General features: G+C 34.8%; 1 protein-coding gene across 2 annotated transcripts in view; it reads right to left on the bottom strand.

Annotated features, from left to right (window-relative positions):
* Window positions 1-21,070, bottom strand: part of bora (aurora kinase A activator-like protein bora) — a 123,119-nt gene extending 102,049 nt beyond the window's left edge. Inside the window, exons 1-2 of one of the 2 annotated variants that reach the window (XM_090406464.1) lie at window positions 20,891-21,070; window positions 5,418-5,718 (exon numbers count right to left, since the gene is read on the bottom strand). In XM_090406464.1, the coding sequence (XP_090262590.1) occupies window positions 5,418-5,708 (291 nt within the window). In that variant the 5' untranslated portion in view covers window positions 5,709-5,718; window positions 20,891-21,070. Of the gene's footprint in view, window positions 1-5,417; window positions 5,719-20,890 lie in introns of those variants that run through there. The other variant, XM_090406465.1, reaches the window with a different exon arrangement.
* Between the last annotated feature and the right edge of the window lie 249 nt (window positions 21,071-21,319).

Here is a 21,319-nt window from a genome sequence, read left to right as displayed (position 1 = left end):
CGTTTCTCAAGTATACTTGCATAGATCTTGCCAGGAACACTCAGTAGGGAAATACCTCTGTAATTCTCACATTCAGTTTTATTTCCCTTTTTATATATGGGTACTATGAGAGCTCTACTCCAATCATCAGGAATTCGTCCCTCTGTCCAGGCTTTCTGAACTATGCAGTGCAGCCACTGTAAGACTCTTATACCACCATACTTCAGCATTTCTGGTCGAATATCATCTACTCCTGCTGCCTTTCCACATTTCAAGCCTTTGATGGCTTTTTCTACTTCAAGTATGGATATGTATTCCTGACTGCATGCCTGGTCAGTGTTTTTTATCACTGTGCTGTCATCACTGCTTGTTTCATTTAGCAGTTTTTCAAAGTAATTACTCCATACTTCAAGGATATCTTTTTCTCCTGTTTTCATTTCACCTTTATCATCTCTAATTCCTTTTACAGCACTCTTTCCTCCATTCCTAAGCTTCTTCAACAACCTCCAGAATATTTTGCCACCTTCTTGATATTTATTTTCTATATTCTTGCCAAAGTCCTCCCATGACTTTTGTTTAGCTAGTTTTACACACTGTTTAGCTTTCTTACATTTGTCTCTGTATTCTGTAAGAGTAAAAGCTGACTTATTTGCCAGGAACTTTTGATATGCTTTCTTCTTTTCCTTCACTGCCTCTTTAACTTCCTGTGTCCACCAGGGAGTTCTGATTTTTTTATCTTTGCACACAACCTCACCACATGCCTCTCTGGCAGAATCAATCAATGTTTCCTTCAGAGTTTGCCACTGAATCTCCAAGGTTTGATTCCTGTTCTCAAACTCTTTCATTTTCTTTTCAACAATATTTCTGTATTTTAGTCTACAGTTTACATCTGAGAGCTGCTCAACTTTTATTCGCTTTAAAACTTTCTTACATGTTATTCTTTTCAATATGAAATTCAATTTTATCCTGCTCAAGACTAAATAGTGATCACTTCCAATTTCAAATCCTCTGTACACTCTGGTGTCCTGCACCAGGGAGAAAACATCACTATCAACAATAACATAGTCAATGAGACTTTTCTTATTCCTAGCCTCTTCTCTCCATGTGAATTTGTGCACATTTTTATGTTGGAACATGGTGTTAGTAATAACCAGTCCATGTCCTGAGCAGAAATCCAACAGATATTTGCCATTATTATTAGCTTTGCTCTTTTCTCCAAATTTTCCCAAAATATTTTTGTATGTCTCACAATCATTTCCTACTCTACTATTTAGATCCCTAACAAGGACCAACTTTTCCTTTTTCATTGTGTCAGTTGCTTTTTCTAAAGCCTCAAAAAATTCCTCCACTTCTACCTTAGTAGAGCCTTCTGTGGGACCATAGGCACAAATAAGTCTCATTGTCCAGTTCCCCATTCTCATATTTGCCCACATTACTCTACTTGAGACTGACTGCCATTCAAGAAGATTAGCCTCATATTTTGTGTTGAATACTATGGCTACTCCTTTTCCTTGATTGTTATTGCCTGAATATAACATTTTGTATTTATTGCTCAGAAAGATCTCACCAGTTTTGGTCTTTTTTGTTTCAGTCACCCCTATTATGTCGATCTGGTACTTATCTAATTCCTCAGCTAGCTCCATTTCTTTGCCATTCAGGCTTCTTACGTTGATAGTACCGATCTTTAACTCTGGTGATGTTGAGTTGGGGTTTGTTTTCAGATTTGTTCCAGTAGCTGACTTTTCGCTGTTCGCCCTGGTTCCCTGGCAAAAACAACGGGGGCCTTGTTTAACCGGGCGACGCCCCAGCCGGCATGAAATTTTGTCATGTTGTACCATCATTTTTTATTTTGGTTTAACCAATAAGAATACAATTTGGTCGGCTAAATCCCAAATTGCCAGCCCATCCTCGTTCGTTCAGTATCAAAGTAGATACCCAACAGGGTGCACCACGAGAAGGTGAGGATTGGACATTAGGTCAGAAGCCCTGGTCGGTTTTCCGCATTCCTTTAAAGGCTATGTGGAGGTCTCCTCTCAGTTATACAGCTTTGACCCATATCATTAATGAACAAATTAAACAGTAGTGGTCCAAGAACAAAACCCTGTGACACACCACTAGTCACAAGCTTTCTTTTAGCTATGTCTGAATAAACTACTCTCTGATATCTCTCCATCAACCACCCTCCTATTCATCTCACCAACTCTATATCCATCCGCATGTGCTGCAGTTTATTAATTTGAATTCCATGTGGTATCCTATCAAAGGCCTTTGCAAAGTCGAGCAGTATCACTGTAAACCCGTTACCTTTATCCAATTCAGCTGCCACTGTAATATAAAATGTGAGTAAGTGAATAATGACCTACCCTGCACTATCCTCCCTGTACAGTATTCCATTTCCATTTATCCATTCCTCTTGACCAACTACAACCACCAGATATATGGTGATTAACCCAAACCAAGCATAAGCATGTTCAGTAATCCATTCAATGCTGACAATGAAAGCATAAACCCCATTTATCAAATGGAATTCTATGAACTTCAAGCATGGAACCCCCCCTTTTTTTTTTAAGCAGAGGATGAGTTTCCAAGAAATCTGTGTAAAGTGGATTTCCATATTAAGTGGGGAATATCTTTTTCCCCACCTCTTTTTGACTTTTTTATCGACTTGTTTCTTATGCAGTGTACAAATGTCACGAAAGAAATCATTTTTATTCTATTTTGAATAAAAATGATTTCTTCAATGAAATAATGCAAAACTTTTATTTATAGTACACATAAATACAAACTGTTTGACGAGAAGGAAGTAACATTTTTACCTGCTTCTTTAGTTTTATCCTTATCTTTAGAAATTGTTCTTATTGTTGACTCACTTAATTTAAATTCATGTGTGTCATCAACAATCTTAAAACTGGATTTTTATATGATTTTTAACTTTGTATCCAAACTGATAACAGTATACTTTTTTATATGCTCGAATATGCATCCAACTACCACCCTATCTCACTTACCTCAGTCCTGTCTAAAGTAATGGAAAAAACCAATTCCCAACTCTTACATCACCTTGAAGTACCTAATAAATGACCGCCAGTATGGATTCCATTGCTGCCGATCAACAGGAGATCTGCTCACATGTCACCCATCTCTGGACTAATGCCATGGAGAAGTTTGGCAAATCTCAAGTGGTTGCATTTGATATCTCCAAAGCTTTCGACCAGGTCTGGCACAAAGGCTTACTAAGCAAACTACCATCATTTAGTCTGTCCCAGGATTTCTGTAGTTGGAATGACAGCTTTCTATGGAAGTACACACTGTGTGTGATGGTGGATGGCTCCTTATCCTCTCAACAACCCTCTTCATGCTATATATCAATGACCTACTTCAGCTGACCTCCAACCCAATACACAGTTTTGCAGATGATAGCACAATGCACTCCTCCTCCCTTTTATTCCTCCCTACACAACTCACTTCAACATACAGAACATCAACCACCACCCTCAATTTTGATTTCCAAGCCATCCTCCAATGGGGTTCAGATAACCTCATCGATTTCAATGCTAATAAAACCCAGTTCTGTCCTATTTCTCATAAAAAAGAATCATTTTTCCCCCCAGTATTCTTTTTGATGATACCCAAATTTCCAGACAGTTTGAGATTTCTCTTCTTGGAATTACCCTAACATAAAACCTCTCCTGGAATAAACACATCACAACCATTGTATCCTCAGCTTCAAAAAAACTGTTCACATCATACAAATCACAAATCCACCCAGCTATCGAATACTGCTCTCACATATGGGGTGGAGACCCTAAAAGCTCCCTCAAAATACTTGACTCAACACAGAGGAGAACAATTAGACTTATTAATGATCCATCTCTTACTAACTCACTTCCCTCCCCCACTTTTGCACAGATGGTTGATTTCTGCAATATGTATATTCTACAAATATTTCCATGGAAAATGCTTGTCTGAAATAACATTAATAATTCCTCCACTCAGTACCAAGCTCGTTTTGTAACACATGCAGCTGCTGCTCAACATCCCTTCACAGTGCACCTAGAAACAAACAGAACAAGTTTCTTTTCTTCTTCCTTCATCCCTGCAACTGTTGTATTGTGAACCCCCCCAATTGGGTTTCCCAAGGAATACAATATACAGTCATTTAAATCAAATGTAAACGAGTTCCTCCTTCCCCAACCAATAACTTTCGGTATCAAAAATTCGGGAGGATATGAAACATTGAGTGTAGCTGTTTATTTTAGTGTTTAAATTAGTCACACGTGGTAGTTACAGCTGTAAGCTTTTATAATAAATGCTGTTCACAATCATCCAGCCTTTCATGAGAGTATTTTATTTGTTTTCATACATAACTTTTAAAGCCTTTTTATTTATTAATTTTTTTCATTTGGTTTATTTAATTGATATCAATTTACCCTTTCCTCCACAAAAAGTGTTTCCTTGGATCATATTTGTTATATGGTCATTTCTTTTGTTGCATCCACTGAATGTTTTGTGTTGGAATACATTACTGGGAAGCAATTCCATAACTTCTAATAAAAAAGTAAAGAGCAACTGTTTTTTCCCCCTCCTCCAACTTTCATTTCTTTCTATTTATCAATTATAGCCTCTATTATAACTGAGTCATCATTGCCATCTTCGTGAGTATTGGAGCAGTAATTCAGATGACTAGAACTGGATGCACCCTGAACTTTCATTGTCAAGATGCTAAGAAAAAAAAAAAGAAAATAATAATGAGAAAAATTTTCCATTTTTTTCAGTATGGTGAAATTGACATTTGAATAAGAAGCTTTTGCCACAAAATATCAATGATGAAAATTCTTATAAGTTGGCATTATTGATATTATTAAGCAGAATTTGAACTGATTTTTTCAATAATTATATGTATACTATAAAAATGGTACATAACATAAAATAAGTTTATTTTATGCAGTTTTTTTTAACACCTTAATAAACTTCCAAAACCTATCAGTTTGTCTGGAAACTTTTACCATAAAATCTATGTTCATGATGGCATTTGAATCTGCAGACCACTGACATCAGCTTAAAATTAACATTTGATAATATATTTTAACTAGTACAGAGCCAACAATCATTTGTTGCATACATGGTCACTATTTATATACACTATCCTTTGAACAATGGATCTCTTATACCTAACTTGGATGCTGAAAAGTTGAGCTTAATTCATCATTAGCTTTTCACTGATTTCACTCATTTATGATTCAGAGAGGGTGATGAGTGCATAATGCACAAATGCTTTGTTCACAAAAATGATCACAAGAACATAACCAATATAGTTGTCATAATATTTCCACATAAGATGGATGCTAGAAACGTTTACAAAATTATTGTCTAATTCTTTTAGAAAATAAATTGAGAAAAGTATACTTTGTGAAGAATATTCAGTTAAACAATATTACCTCACTAGAATCTTGGCAACTAGTTGTGGCAAACACTGATGGTGAGAAAGAAGGAAGATGCAAGCTATCAATAGCAATATCAAATGGATTTGAAGAGATCTGACAGTTACTTTTGTCTGGAGTCTGTAGAGAGGACAGAGGTACATTTTTTTTGGATAAGGAATTGTCAGGAAGTTTATTACTTCTGCTACAGATTGGACTACTATTTTGTGCTGAGTCATCATTGCCATCTTCATGAGTACTGGACCAGTAATTCAGATGACTAGAACTGGATGCAACCTGAGTTTTCATTGTCAAGATGCTACAGGGAAAAAAAAAAAAAATTTTAAATTAAGAAGTATATTTATAAATGACATAACAGGACAATTTCATTGATGAATATTTATACATATAATTTTAGAATTAAAATTACATACAATTCTCTGATTACACATTATAATACAATGAATGACTTATTTCTTATATTAACTTTTATTTTAACCTCATATATCACATGGTAAGAAATTTTATTTACAAACTTTCAAACTGAGAACAATTAACTTCAATTAGTTTTTAATTCTGATATCTTAATTCAAATCTGGAAATAAACTTGAGTGCATCCTAATCTAGATACATATTGTTAACAATAAGTGGGCAATTTTTTCCTTTCAAACTTGCATTATGAATCAAATTGCAAGTCATTCTTATTCATTAGCCATTAACTAGTAAACAAGATCATTCCAAATTCCGGTACTGACAAGTGAAATAATCAAATAATGTCAAACACACTGTAAATGGCAATAAATATCTACATTCCATATAGCAATCAATGCATAAAAATCACCCTTCCTATTAAGGGAGGCAGGATTGCTAGACAAACTTACCTACAGCTTAGTGTCTTGCAATTCACTGTCAGAACTTGCAATTAATTCTCATTCACCACTCTCCAAGCAAAATATCTAGTCTAAACACCTTTACTAACCACACTCTTACACAACTTCCAAGGTGATCCCTATTTTTCTCTCTATTCATCATGTATTCACAATTTTCTTTTGTCAATTATGTAGAGCCCCTTTAATAAGTTTCTATCATGGCTCCTCTCTTTTCTACCAATCAACTAACCTCTGCAACACACACACCTTCAACCTATCCCCATAGAGAGAGAGAGAGCATTCCACAGATCTATCACCAACTTGGTTACTTGTAACTGATTCCTCACCACCACCTCATGATCACAAAGAAACCCAGTGACCAAATCTGTGCAACAGAATCATAGAGAAGATGGGGGTAACAATCTCATTATCTTTACATGGGTTTTTCAGAATTCAAATAGTGCTTTGAGCTGTTCTATCAACTTTTGCAATATGTCTTCTGAACTTTAATTCTGTCCACCAGTATCTAAAAGTTCCTAGCCTTGTCAATTTCCTGCAATCCAGTACCATCAATATGATACAAAGTATGTAATCTTTTAAAACCTGAAGCACATAACCTTAAATTTTGCAATATTAAACTGACAACCATTATCCTTTGTCCACAATGCCAATTTGTTTAAACCATCCTGTAAGATACCCCATTACCTTTATGAACTATTGCTCTCCCTAGTTCTGCATCATCAGCAAACAATGGAATATCCCCTGCCCCTTAAATCATTCCGTATATCATCAATATAGAAATTAAAGAGTGGCCCTAGTACAACCCTCATTCTCCTAGTTTCCACTCCACAAGACTACTGAGTCACTCGACTCTGTAGTCTTGTGGAGTAGAAACTAGAAACAATTTAGTTTGCACTTCCTAATGCATAAATGATACTGCAGCTGTTTGAGTCTAATGGCAACAAACTGCTCAAAAGAAAGCTAATTTCTTACTTTAAAAATAATCTGCAACCTGCCATTAGAATCAAATAACTTTGCTCATGAAAATGTTTTAATATTTAAATTTACTGTGAACAATATTCATCACATCTGTAGATTTCTCACCTTTGCATACCAATTCATTCTACAGGATGGGCAGGACAGTTGTCTATCAATAACAAAATTTTCCGGTTTTCACTGCGAAGATTTTTATCCCACTTGCGAATTTCATTTTCGAAAATTGAAGATATCATTCAGGCCTTCTTATTCGCTGTATAATCAACGGGAAGTTTCTTTATGTTTTTAAAGCATCTAGGCTTTGCCGATTTTCCAATTACAAGAAGCTTTCTTTTATCGCTACCGGTCATGTTCGCACAAACTAAAACTGCGAGTCTATTTTTGATACGTTTTCCACCAATGCACTTTTCGTTTTTAAATTGAAAAGTTTTATCAGGCGTTAAATTATAAAAAACTCCTGCTTTGTCTGCATTATAAATGTTGTTGTATCCATACCTTCGTTTGATGTTCGACCATACATTCTTGATCCAGTCAGAAACAACGTTTTTGTCAATGGACAATGTCTCGCCACTTACTTTTGTGTAGACAATATTGTTTCTGTTCTTAAAGCGATCAATGCAATTAAAATCGCTATAACCAAGTTGAACAGCAAATTTTTTGGCTTGGCTTTCAAAATTGGTCCGCTAATAGGTAAGCCAGCGGTTCTTTGCGCTTTAAACCATGAAAGAAGTGCCTCGTCAAAGTCACTTTTATTGCACTTTTTAAGTTTTTTACACTTCGATAAATTGTTTTCAAAAGCTTTCAGAGTCAACTCGCGATTCTTCCAAATTGTTGATATTGTAGATGGGGACAAACCATACATACTTCTTTGCTACTGTCAGATTTGATTGGCCACTTTCCACCTCCCGTATAATTTCTACTTCTTCAGAAACCGATAAAATTTTCCGTTTGACTCCCGACATTTTTCCACAACCAGAAAATGCATACATACGAAATGTCAGTAAAGGAACGACTAACGTGTATTATTCGTTCGTTATTCCCGTGAAACGAATTCGTAATAAACATGAAATACATGCATTAAATCAAATGTAATTCAAATATCCTTCAAAATTATTCGTTATAACTGAGTTCTACTGCATATAATTTCTTGTTAAAGTTAATGATGAAAAACTTTCAACAACTATCTATCTCTAATCCAGAGTATTTTAATAATAAGGTGGGACAATTTTTGGCAACTCATAGGAAAATATGACTTCTGCATTACTTCAACATTGGTATCTCACCTCTGGGTCTGGCTGCCACTGATGAGACCTCAATAAAGGTCAAAACCGGTCTGGGTAGTGACCCTTCCCATAATGCATATCATTACACATGTCTGCAAAGAAATGTGCTTTGCATTATGGGATACTAAGGCAAGTGATGCGAAGTCATACCACCTTTACCAAGAGTTGGCCCCAGTCCTGAAAGATATTTCAGGCACAAATTTTGTTTGCATACACTTGGATAATGGATTAAACCAAGTATATAATTTCTTGGTATCTTTAATTTATAATAGCACCAAGTGAAAAACTTTCAACAAACATATTTCTAATTTCTAAGGCCTCTGTTAAGTTGTGAATGAAGATATTTTATATGTTTTAATACTTCATTCACATTTAACATAATCCACCATGTCATAAGCAAGACGTGTAAATATTATTTGTTGTTAGCCTCTTGCTTGTAATATATTTTCATATAAATGCTTAGTTTTATTTGTTATTAATTAATTATTTAATCTCAGAATATGTAATACTCTATTATGTAATCTTAGAATAATGAAAATACTCTATATAAATGTCATTCATTTTATTTAGTTTATTCTGTAAAATTTATTATGAGAAACTGTGTGTAAGTAAATTTATATGTATATTATATGAATTGTAATATATTCTTTTTATTATGTTTCTGTATGTAAGAGTGATTTTATGTAATTCTTCTGATTGAATTTGATTGGCTGCTGAAGGAGAAATGGAGTTAATTTTAGTCAGCACATGTTTAGAACGTGAAAAGGCAATGTATATGGAGTGAAGCAGGTAGATGTAAGCTGAACTGTCTAGAACCGGATTTTGGCAGGAAGAATGAATGTATTTAATTGGAAAACGAAAGTAAGAGAGAAAAGAAGCGTTCAGGACAGCAAGAAGAAAGAGTAACGGGTGGCAGTAAGGGGATTGGGAAATGCCGTAAATCGATTAAGAAAGGACTGGGAATTAATAGGCAATTCGGAATATTTTTATGGAATTCTAAAATTACGACGCATTCCAATTGTTTTGAGGAATAATGCAGAGAAGACAATAAGGAATAAGTACATTACCTAAAACGAGTGTGTCAAGACTTGTGAAACTCTATGTTTAATATTTCAGTTATTATAGTGAAGATTTCTTTTGAATAAAGTGTTACTTCAAAGTAATAGTTAACTACAGTTTTAAGTGTGCCTATAGTACATACAGTGTGTAAAAGGTGTAACCCGGTAAGAGCAGTTCTTCTTACATTTCAGTGTGAAGAAATAAGAGTTAGCTCTGCCTGATATATCTTAACATTAACTGTGGCGCTCTATTAAAAATAGCCAAAGTATGGAGCTTCAACGTGTTTCCCCCTTGAAATGATAACTGCCTCATAATTAAATTAAGTGTTTGTTGACTAAGAGAGAATTAGAGAATTCTACCTTAAGAATAATTACTGTAAACTTCTGGAACATTGAACTGTGTGAATCATTTTCAATTATTCGGAATAATACAGAACTGATAGCTGAATGTTTAATGCCTAATGTTTTATGTTTGTTATGAGTATTTGAACTAAGTTGATGTATAAAAGAATTGAATTATCTCATTGAATAGAGACAAATTGTGATAATAGGTATTTAAGCATTGGAGAATAGGATCTGAAAATTTAACCTCAATCTTTAAACCAAACCGAAAGGTTACTAGTGTCTCAGAGATATTCTGAATATTGTTCAATTAGATTATCTTGCTTAGAAAATTATGCTTAAATGCACGTTTATAACCCTGTATTAAATGTTTATTTTACTGAATTCAATTTGTTTGCCTGATTTTTCTTCATTGCACCGCTCATAAAATTTATTCGAACCTTGCGGAAGCCTTAAATGATAATATTAACCTCGGCCTGTAGAAAAGTGAGATTGCAAAAGTTAGTTGATGATTGATTCCACTATATTATATAGACTAATCTGAATATTGGGTGGCACAGGATAATATAAATTTCCTTATATTCGGATCAGTATCAATCAGCATTTAACAAAATAAAAAGATAATTTAAATAAGAATAACGTTCCAACAAGATGGTGGATTCAAAGCCAGGACGTACAATCTAACACCTCAAGTGCAGCCCTATGATAAGCAGTAAAAGCAAAATTACGATTTCATATACTCTTGACTGAGACAATTGTAACAAGTACTTTACCTCCAAATATAGTTCTGATTTCATCCATATTTTCCTCCCAAGAAAACAAAGTTTGCAAATGAAATTCTCTCATGGCTTGAACTAAGAATGTGCTACTCAGTCCAGTGGCAAAATTTGCAATAACTATCCCAAATTTTGTATACCAAAAAATGATTGCCATTACTGTAAACCAAGGTAGATTTTGCTGTATCAAAAATATCAAAAATACTGACTTGGCTAAGACCAAAGCATTTTAAACTATAATAACCGTTCATAATACATTGAGTGTGCTGTCAGCAGAAACACTGTTTTAGTTAAAAATGTGGCAGGTGAGAGACAAGGGAGTGCATGTCTGTGTAAAATGTAGACAATGGGAAGAACTTTGTGATTTAGAAATGTGCATAATAGACCTCAGAAGCATTATGTCAGCAATGGGTAACTACCGACCAAGAGACAGACAAGTAGCATAATCGAGGGTGAGGAAAACAAGTGAAATGTGAATGAAAATATGAAAAAGGGAATGTAATAGGTTTCAAAGATGGAGTTTTGAAAGATGAATGTTGAGCAAGAGTAGGTAGCTTGCAGAGAGAAATACACTGAAGGAAGTGGAATGTATCAGGAGTGAGAGAAGTGTGAAAGAAGAGATGAGGAGATTTGAAACAACGAATGTGAAGCGAATCAAAATATGAGTGTGAGAGAGTCTTGGGAACGAGAGAAATAGAGAGAACCAAAAATAAGAGAAAGAATGAGAGAAAGGTGAGACGGTACAGCAAACAGGGATAGAGAGATGACAGGATGGCAAGTAAATGGAAGAACAAGGAGAAAAAGTGTCAGAGAAGAGCAGGTGAGCAAGGAAGAAACAGAGTGGTAAGAGGTGTGATGTATGGTGACTCGATCTGGGGTGTTGTTCAAGATAGAATGCCAGACAAGTGTCTGCCTGGAGGAATGATAGATAGTACAACAATGGCAATTAAGTGATATGAATGAGTGGATGAGACGATTGTGACGGTGGGCATGAATGACTTGAGAGGCAGTGTGAATTAGGTGGAGAAAGAGAGATCTGAGATTCATGCTTGATGTTGTATGGAAGAAGACACAGAGAGAGAGGGAAGATAGCAAATGTCTTGCCCAGGTATGATAATAAGGAGCTATGGAAAAGAGCATCAATAATGAATAGTATGATAGCCAGAATGTGTTGAAAGAGAGGCTTGGATTATGCGAATGCATGGAGGGCATTTGAAGTCAGAAAGCAACTGCATGCGAGAGATGGCCTGCATTTGAATGAGGAAGGACAGGCAACCGGAGAGAATATTGTTCTCTGAACAAGTCAGTGTATCGATGTGGAAACTAGAATTATCAGGGTGGATGGTAGCAGGGGTAGCAATTATTTTATACCTATCAGTATCCCTGCCAGACTTCAGTGGAGTCTGGAAGGGATAATGATAGATACAGAAACAGCGATAGTGCCTTGAGAGAGAGAGAGATCTGATGCTAGGAGTAGTTGGAATAAAGGAGATGAATTGGTGATGCTGATAGTATCTGCCCGTCCAAAGCTTATTGAGATCACCAAGACATGATTGATGGCAGATGATATACTGACAGGAATAGAAGTAGCACGGTATAGCATTTTTTGGCAGGATGGGAGGGACAAATGCAGTGGTGGAGTACTGCTTATGATACGTGATGAGTTTTGTCCTCTCAGAGTGGAGGATTTGAATAGCAATGTCGCTAATGGTTTTGAGAGCATATGGTATGAAGTAGAAATGGGCAGGACAGGATATTTAGTGGTGTGTTGCTATAAGCCAGGGAGCATAGAGGGTGAAGAGCAGATGAGCTTGGTTTGTGCAAAAAGAATGATTGCTAGGGAAGATTTTAACTACAGTAGTATAAATTAGAAATAGGAAATTGTATGTAGTAGTAAGGGAATGGAATTTTGGGAATCTTGAAGGACAAATATCTCGAGCAACGTGTAGTAGAAGGAACACAAGGTTCAAGAGTTTTAGATTTGGTCATAGTATTAGAAGAGCTGATTATAACTGAGATGGCACCTTTGCTCCAGCTGGAGAGAATGACCATGTAGTTTTGACTTGGAAAATGAATAAACATAAAGGAGTATCAAAGAAAAGGAATGTAGCTTGGGACAGTTCAATGGATGGAGGAATTGAAGGACAAGATATCATCAGTGCTTAGGAACTTGTGAAGGAATATTTGTTAGCAGCAATGGCAAGTTGTATACTGTGAGTGAAAAAGAAAATACAATCTGGTATAAAGTGGATTACAAACAATATCAAACAGGAACTGCAGGTGAAAAAGAGGTTATGGAAGAGATGCAAGGAGAGGGGATGGAGAGCAGATGCATGAATATAAGACTCGGAACATGAGAGTGACAAGTATGGTAAGGAAGGTAAAACTAGAATATGAGAAGAGATTGGCCCTGAGATTCAAAGCAAATCCTAAGGAATTTTTTCGTTATGTGGGCAGTAGGAGGAGAATGACTGTTGAATAAAAATAAGAGTAGAGTGACTGATGCAAAATGGAGTTGTTCAATGAACACTTTATTGGAGTATTTCATCCTATAGAAAGAGGTTTTAATATTAAAGGAATGGGGCATGTTCAAGGTTTAGAAGTGCAAGAAAGGTACGTGTTTCAAATAACAAGTACTCTGGATGTCAATAAAGGAATGGGACATGGGACTGGATAGGATTTTGCCATGCATTTTGAGAGAGTGTGCTAAAGAACTGATAGCTCCACTGACCTGGCTTTTCAATGAAAGTCTGGCCATGGGAAAGGTGACCAAGGAGTGCAAAGAGGGTTAGATAGTGCCACTGTATAAGGGTAGTAATAGAATGGAAGTGTCAAAGTAAAGACCAGTTTGCATTTCATCAGTAGTTGTTAAAATTTTGGAGAAATTAGTGAGGGATCAATTACAGCATTGGACAGATGAGGGTAATGTTATCTGTGAGAGTCACTATAGATTTATTAAAGGGCACTCTTGTTTTAGTAATCTGACTGCCTTTTATAATAAAGTGACAAGATCAGTTGATGAGGGAAAGGCATATTCTACCATTGTTTTGGATTTTACAAAGGCATTTGATAGGGTGTCAAATGATATGCTGATATTTAAGTTGCAGTACATGAATTTGGATTGTAGATTGGCTGTCTGATAGGTAATAGTTGTGCATGAGGGAGCAGTATCAAGGAAGCAGGCAGTTACAAGGGGGGGGGGGAAGAATACACAGGGCTTAGCACTCAGACTTGTATTGTTTATTCTTTATATTAATGACATTATAAATGGATTGCAGGGGAATATTCAGTTGTTTGCAAATGATGCAAAGCCAGGAAGAGTTAATAATAGTGAAGGAACCCATCAAGAGGATTTGAATAAAATGGACAGATGGACAAATTCATGTAAGTATCAGTTTAATTCAGATAAATGTAAAGTTTTGAAGTTTGGGATACATCGATGGGAGGCTGCATATGCACAATTCCTCCAACAGAGTTGGAGGAATTGTGCTGGAAGAAGTGTGGAAGCAAGGGATCTTTGGGTGATGAAGATAACTCAGAGGATTGCTGCAATACTGAGGACAATGACCAGCAAAGATAAAAGTTGTCATTCCATTGTATAAAGCCCTGATCAGACCACATCTGGACTACTGTGCTCAAATTTGGTCTCCAGGATTTGAAGGGGATAAATTAACCTTGTAAAGAATGCATACCAGGACTGTACAATATTAGTTATAAGGATAGACTGAGGGAATGTGGATTGCAAAGTTTGGTAGATAGAAGAAGGGGTGATATGATTGAGACACAACTGTTGAAAAGTAGTTACAGGGCTGACGCCAAGGAGTTCTTATGTTTGGTGGAACAAGGACAAGGGTGGGCCATCCTTAGAGGTTGCGAAAGGAAGTTGTAAGAGTGCAGGAATGGGTTCTTCACATGAAGGTTTGTTGAACCTTGGAATACATTGCCTGATAGAGTGGTGAGAGTATGAACAGTGAATGAGTTCAAGGAGTGGTATGATAGACTGCATTTTCTAGGGTGGACCACCAACCGAGTCTTGTGACTCCACAGAGGTCCTGAATTATGATAATAATTTTGGAATATTTTGAACCATGGGTTGCATGTGGCTCCCATTCTGTTAAATTATATGAATAAAAGCTATATTTTATTGTTTAAGGGGCAATGTCTTTTTTACATTATAAGCAAGTAGGCACTATCATAATAAGTCATTTATTCTGATCTGAGAGGAACAGTTCATTTGTTTGCTGATGATGCTAAGTTGGGTAGGGCAATAGTGAATGCAGAAGATGTCAAAATTTTGCAGGATGATTTGGATAGATCGGAGGTATAGGCTAAGGAGAATGGATGTCAATTTAATGTGGCAAAATGTAAGGCTATGCATTTCGGAGTGAAAAGATTAGCAGCAGTATATCACATTGGTGGAACTGTACTCCAGGAGATTGATGAGGCCAGGGACTTGGGAGTGTTGGTGGATAGGGAGTTGAAGTTTAGGGGGCACATTGCAAAAGTGGTTAAATCAGCTCATCAAATCACTTGAATGCTGAAGAATACTTTGACGAACAGAGATAAGCAAGTTATTGTTCCTCTGTATCGAGCCTTGATAAGACCCCATATTGACTATTTTTGCCCAGATCTGGGCGCCAGGGTTTCTTCTTGATGTGGAGGAGGTGGAGAGGATCCAGAGGCGAGTGACAAGATGATAGCAGGTCTATGGAATGAACCTTATGAAAACAGGTTGAAGATTTGTGGGTTGCAGAAATAGGCAGAAAAGGGGTAGATATGATTGAGACATTCAAATTGCTGAAGGGTTTCTATAGGATTAATTCAGAGGATATTTTTGAGAACAGGACTGGTGGTGGGAGGACTAGGGGACATCCATGGAAGCTGGGCAAGAGTGTGGTTAGTAAGGGTGTTAGAGCTGGGTTTTTTACTTTTAGAGTGGTGAATGAGTTGAATAAGCTGCCAAAGTCTGTTGTGGGTGCTATGACAGTGAATGAGTTCAAGGCAAAGTATGAATAGATACTGTGTGAATGCTGAATAATTGTGATGGACATGATGTTTAGGGCCTCCCTCGATGAGTCCAAGGACTCCTTGGAGTCGCCCATAATAACAATAATAATAATAATTAATTAGAGTATTTTAATTAATTTATTATTATTCTTTCATGCAATGTATTCTTTCAAATTTTTTTAATGAATAAATAACTTATTAATACAATTCCTTTTAGTTGATAATATAAAAAAAGGAGTGGCTCCTTAAACAATAAAGCTTCTTTTATTTATGTATTAAACTTAAACTGGTTTCTCACCATATCAGCCTTATTATTTACCTATTTCCATCTTTAATTTGCCATCTCTATCTAAAAATCATCCTAAATAATTAAGAATTTAAAAGTGCTATCTGTTCTACAGATTCAATATTAAGAATGCATAGTTTTTTTTTTTCCAATTCATCACAACAATTATGCCATAATTGGGTCATAAAAGTCAAAATTGGTCAAAACATAGCCTCTCTCAATCAAATGCTAACCCCCATGTTCTTGTGGTATGACCTGTCATTAAAAATTAGTGTTGATGACTGAGTATTGTCAGTATAAACATAACATTTTAAGTTGGAAGAAATGTCAACCATTGGAACTGAACAGGTCATAATAATACATTATAATTCCAGCCTGGTTAGCCAAGTGGATAAAACTTCTACTCTCTTACCAATAAAGATGAATTTCATTATCCAGCATGAGACCACCACCATCCTGCTTACTGGAAGACTTAGTGGCGTGAAGAAGGTCTATGTTTGGTTTCTAGAGCAGGGTTTCTGGATAATAGTAATAAATTACAACATGCACAGTAATAAATTTAGTATAGAACCTTTCATGGGTGGAATTCATTAAACAAACAAACAAAAAAAAACACTACTACTAGAATTTAATCATGATAATAGATTAGTTATTACTAACACCTGTTTCCATATAAAGAAGATGATGAGATGAGAACATCTGTTTCCAGTATTCACAACAAACCTATACTTCTACATCAAACACTGATAGGACAAGGCACCAGACCGATTATGTCCTGGTGCAGCAACAGTGGAAGACAAGCATCTTTAATGTATACACTTATCCAGGAAAATATTATTATGACACAGTCCAACTAGTAAGAGCCAAAGTAAGATTGAGACTCTAAAACCTCCCAAGTTAGTTTCATCCCACTAGATTGGATGTCAGAGTATTCCCAAAAGGTTCACGGAAGAAAACTAAAAAAAAAAAAAAAAAAAAGGCTCAATGCTATTTTGGAGATTGAGGACGAGAACATAACTGAAATGCTCTGGCAGAAGGTCAAGATTATAATACAAGATACAGCCAAGAAACATCTAGGACCAGTTAGAAGACTGGGTCTCTTGGTCTTCTAATCAAAATAGGAGTTGATCAAGAGGAGGTTGGAGAAACAGACACAAACTGAAGAATATACAAAATTATACAGAAAAGTAAGAAAGCATATCTGGAATGACAAGGATAAAATTATGTTAAGAAATGTGAAGAAATAGGGTTCCAGATGAGAAGGCACACAATTATAAAAGGAAATTTGGGTAAAGTCCATAATTTCTAAAATGAATGCTGATCACAGTGTAACACTAAAAGAAAGGAAAAAGAAATTTGGATTAGTTCGTGAGCTTAAGAACAAGTTTAATACCAAACTGAATGTTAACAGATGGCAAAAGACTGTGAGGTTCAGCAGAGAGGGTGATGAACATTTGGAAGAGATTCCTCCCCAGGATAACTTATGCTGGAACCACCTCCACTTAGGCATGAAGCTGAAAGAGAAGTTCAAGAGTCCAATAACCTAGTTTTCTTATCCCAACAGAAACATAATCATACCTTTTCAATAAAATATTCCGCTTTCTTGTTATTATTACTAATTAATAATATTGTTACTGCTAAACTATCAAGAAACTTTTATTTAAATTCTCAATAATGGATGCAAAAGTAAATATCCCAAAAACTTATTTATATTATACAATGAATAAATATTTATTAAAAGCAACTTTTATTTAAATTCCTAATAACATATGCAAAAGTAAATATCACACAAAACTTATTTATCTTATACAATGAACATCTATTAAAACTCTCCAAATGAATAATTTAAACATATTTTTCGGAAGAATGAATTCTTTTCAATAATTCATCATTCTCTGATATTCCACCCATAAAATCTTCACAGGAATCAACCATATTATATTTCACAATAAGAATGGCCTTTATTGTCTCAAGTTTTAATTGTGTTTTCTCTGCAGTCCATAATTTATTCAGAACTGAAAATACTCTTTCTGTAACAGCATTTGTCCCAGGTAAGCAAAGAGCAAATTCCACTGTATTTTTTATATTACCCTAAGGTACTTTTTATTTCTCAGAAAACAGAAATATCTCAACCCATATATCTCCTATAGGAGTTATTTTCTCCTTCCATTCTTCAATTTTTGAATCAATTATATATTTCTTTAAACAAGAAACCTTATCAAAAAAAGGTTATTTTCATATATTCCATGATTTTTTCCAAAATCAGAATCTATATACTCCGATGCCTCAAAATCATGCCATTATATCCTATTTTTAAGGTTCACCCATTTAAATTTAAATGTCTTAATTTCTGGGAACCGGAATGACCAATGTCCAAATATTCCAAACAGTTACTGTAAAAAGTTTTAATATGAGAAATAAAAAAAAAAAAATTATGCTTCCATCATCTTCTAAAATTCTTAAATCTCTTCTTATGCAAGTAGGAATGTAGTCTGATTCAAGACATTCTCTATATTTTGGTTTTAGCATATCAAGTTCCTCTGAGACTTCAGTTATTGTACAATCATTTCCTTCAATGTTTCTGACTACTGCCTCAAAGACTGATGTCTGACTATGATGAAATGCTAACCACAACTAAGAGGTATTATCATTGAAAAAGAGTTCAATTATTCTTGGACACTTATCAAGGGATAAGAAATATGACTTCAATGGACTATATAATTCAGAACCCTCTCAATCACAGTCATTAAAGCTAGTCATCTAGTTTTACTGTAGCCTAGTATTTTGTGATATTCAATTTCTGCTTCTTCACAGAGTTCCTTCTAAGATTCTACTCTGACATTGTAAATGTAAAAATGGCTATAAATTTTTGTTACAATAGACTATGTCCAGTGGTAAAAGATCAGCAGCAGTTTGAATGGCATTGTGAACTATATGAGCTGCACAACCTACTTCAATAATACTTTGCTCTAAACTTCTGTTCAACATAGTGAAGACATTGTTAATACCCTTTCTAGCTACACCACCAAAATTGGTATTTGCATTATCAGCACAATATGCAACAACCTTCTTAGATAAAATCTTAGATAAAATATTTTTTTCAAGATAACAGTTAAGATAGAATTGCTGATAAGCTCTGCAGTTTCCCCAGGTAGGGACAGAAAATCAACAATCTTATTCTTCACACCACTTCTGAATCAAAATAACGAATGATAGTAGGAAAAAATTTTACATCTTTATGGTTTGATGCATCAGAAAACACAGATATAAAGTTTATATTTTGTAATTCCTTATCAAGCTCTTTCAATGCATGTGGTGCTAATACATTCTTCTTGATGACAGCTTCTGCTTTTGTCCTTGCACATGTGAATTTGCTGTCGAATAATTTGCAGATCAATTTGGATGTACAGTCCATGGATCTAAATGTTTGATTGTGATATATGGTATGGAAAGAAAACACAGCTTCTGCAATTGCTAATTCTCTTTCTTTCATCCCAAATTCAGTTTGACAGAGAAAACTGATCATCTTTACAGATGAAGAAGCTGCCTATAGAGCTTTCTTATGCTTATCAGAAGCTAAATGCCTTGTGATATCTCACTTTCCTCCAGAGGTCACAGAAAAATTTCCCAAACAGATTGTACATGAAACATATCCCCTCCTCTTCATACTCCTTAATAAATGGATACTCTTTTCTCAAATTATCTGTCAGTTTGCAATCCCTTCATTTTCTTTTTACTGACATGGTTTAAACCTGATTATTAAAAAACAATTAAATATTTTAAAATAATTATAAACTTTCCAATTTTTAAACATATAAAAAAAGATATAGCGAAGTATCACTTCTGCAAATACCTGGGATCTATGATATCAAAAACAACAATTGTAATACTATGTCTACAGGTAAAACTTTGATTTTGAAACATACAACAAACATCATTCTTTAAATTACCATTACTATAACCATGGTCGATATATATCGTTTGGTGGTTTTTTGCCCCACAATCGATTTTGTATGATATGAGTGAGGTACTGGAAGACCACAGACTAACAATAACTTAAATTACCTTTTTATTATTAAAAAAAAAGGTAAACGCGTAATTGTTTATTTTATGAATGAAATTTAAAAGCAACAGATATCATATCTAAACTTTGTTTTATGATGACGATGATAATAATAATAACAACTTTTATTACGGGCATTAGCCCAATTACAGTTTGTTACAGATGGTTGTGAATTGCACAGTAAAATATGTAATATTTTTACAAAACAGAATACAAATTACATGCATTAAACATACACTATGTAAATTATAGTATTAAAAACAAAACATAAAACGTTGGTATTACATAAATTTAGATTACATAGATTGACGATGATAATTTTGTCGAACTTTAAAATAAAAGTTTGGCATATAATCAAAAAATAATTTTACATGAAAAAGTTCCTCAGAATAAACAACTAATGTAAGTATGTTCGTAGTTTTTACTCTTTCTCTTGAGGTGAATAAAACAGTTTAAATGCTGTGCAACACAGCATAATGCTGTACACCTGATCACACATATATATAAACGCACACCAGATATTCCACCCCTAAAAATATAAGGAACAAACAGCATAGTTTTCATGATTATTTTTTCTGTATCTGTAGATCATTATGAGATTATGATTATTTACGCGATCATGTTTAAGTAAAACTAAAATCTGACATAACGGCCTTACTTTCTATGGAAGATATTTACTAGTACAGAACTGCTTCAGGTAAATAAAAATACAGATATACATAATTCACAACCACTGTAATCACGGAACTCACAGAAATTAGTAACGTCAACAAATTTAGGAGGATAAATGTACTAGTTCTAATTTACTCACCTAATAACATAATTTAAAATAGGGATATTCTATCTTGATAAGACAATCACAAAATAATTACGCATGCCATGACCAACATACTGCAATTAAATGATAACAAACGATCGACTGAATATAATTTATTTATTTTTATTTAAAATAGCTAAGTCCCTTCCAATATTATTTTTTTAAACTAACCGCGTCTTTCAAATATTATCTCGTATGTTAAAACCACTAAAGAAGCATCCCAGCTCCCTCTACATTTTAACAAAAGAAAGGATAATAATACAAACATTTTCTGAGATGGGAGTCTCGACTCATTCCGTTTAATTCCAAATACCTTCTCATCTCTATCTTCGAAATGAAAATATTTAGAACGAGAATGACAGCTTATTGAACAAACAAATTTCCATAAACTAGCCTGATGTTGTCTAAATCAAAAGAACTGGA

Source organism: Typopeltis vanoorti, chromosome 16 (assembly GCF_054136105.1).
Source record: "Typopeltis vanoorti isolate ZY-2024b chromosome 16, IOZ_Tvanoo_1.0, whole genome shotgun sequence".
Classification (NCBI taxonomy): domain Eukaryota; kingdom Metazoa; phylum Arthropoda; class Arachnida; order Uropygi; family Thelyphonidae; genus Typopeltis; species Typopeltis vanoorti.
This window is presented reverse-complemented; position numbering and strand designations above follow the sequence as displayed.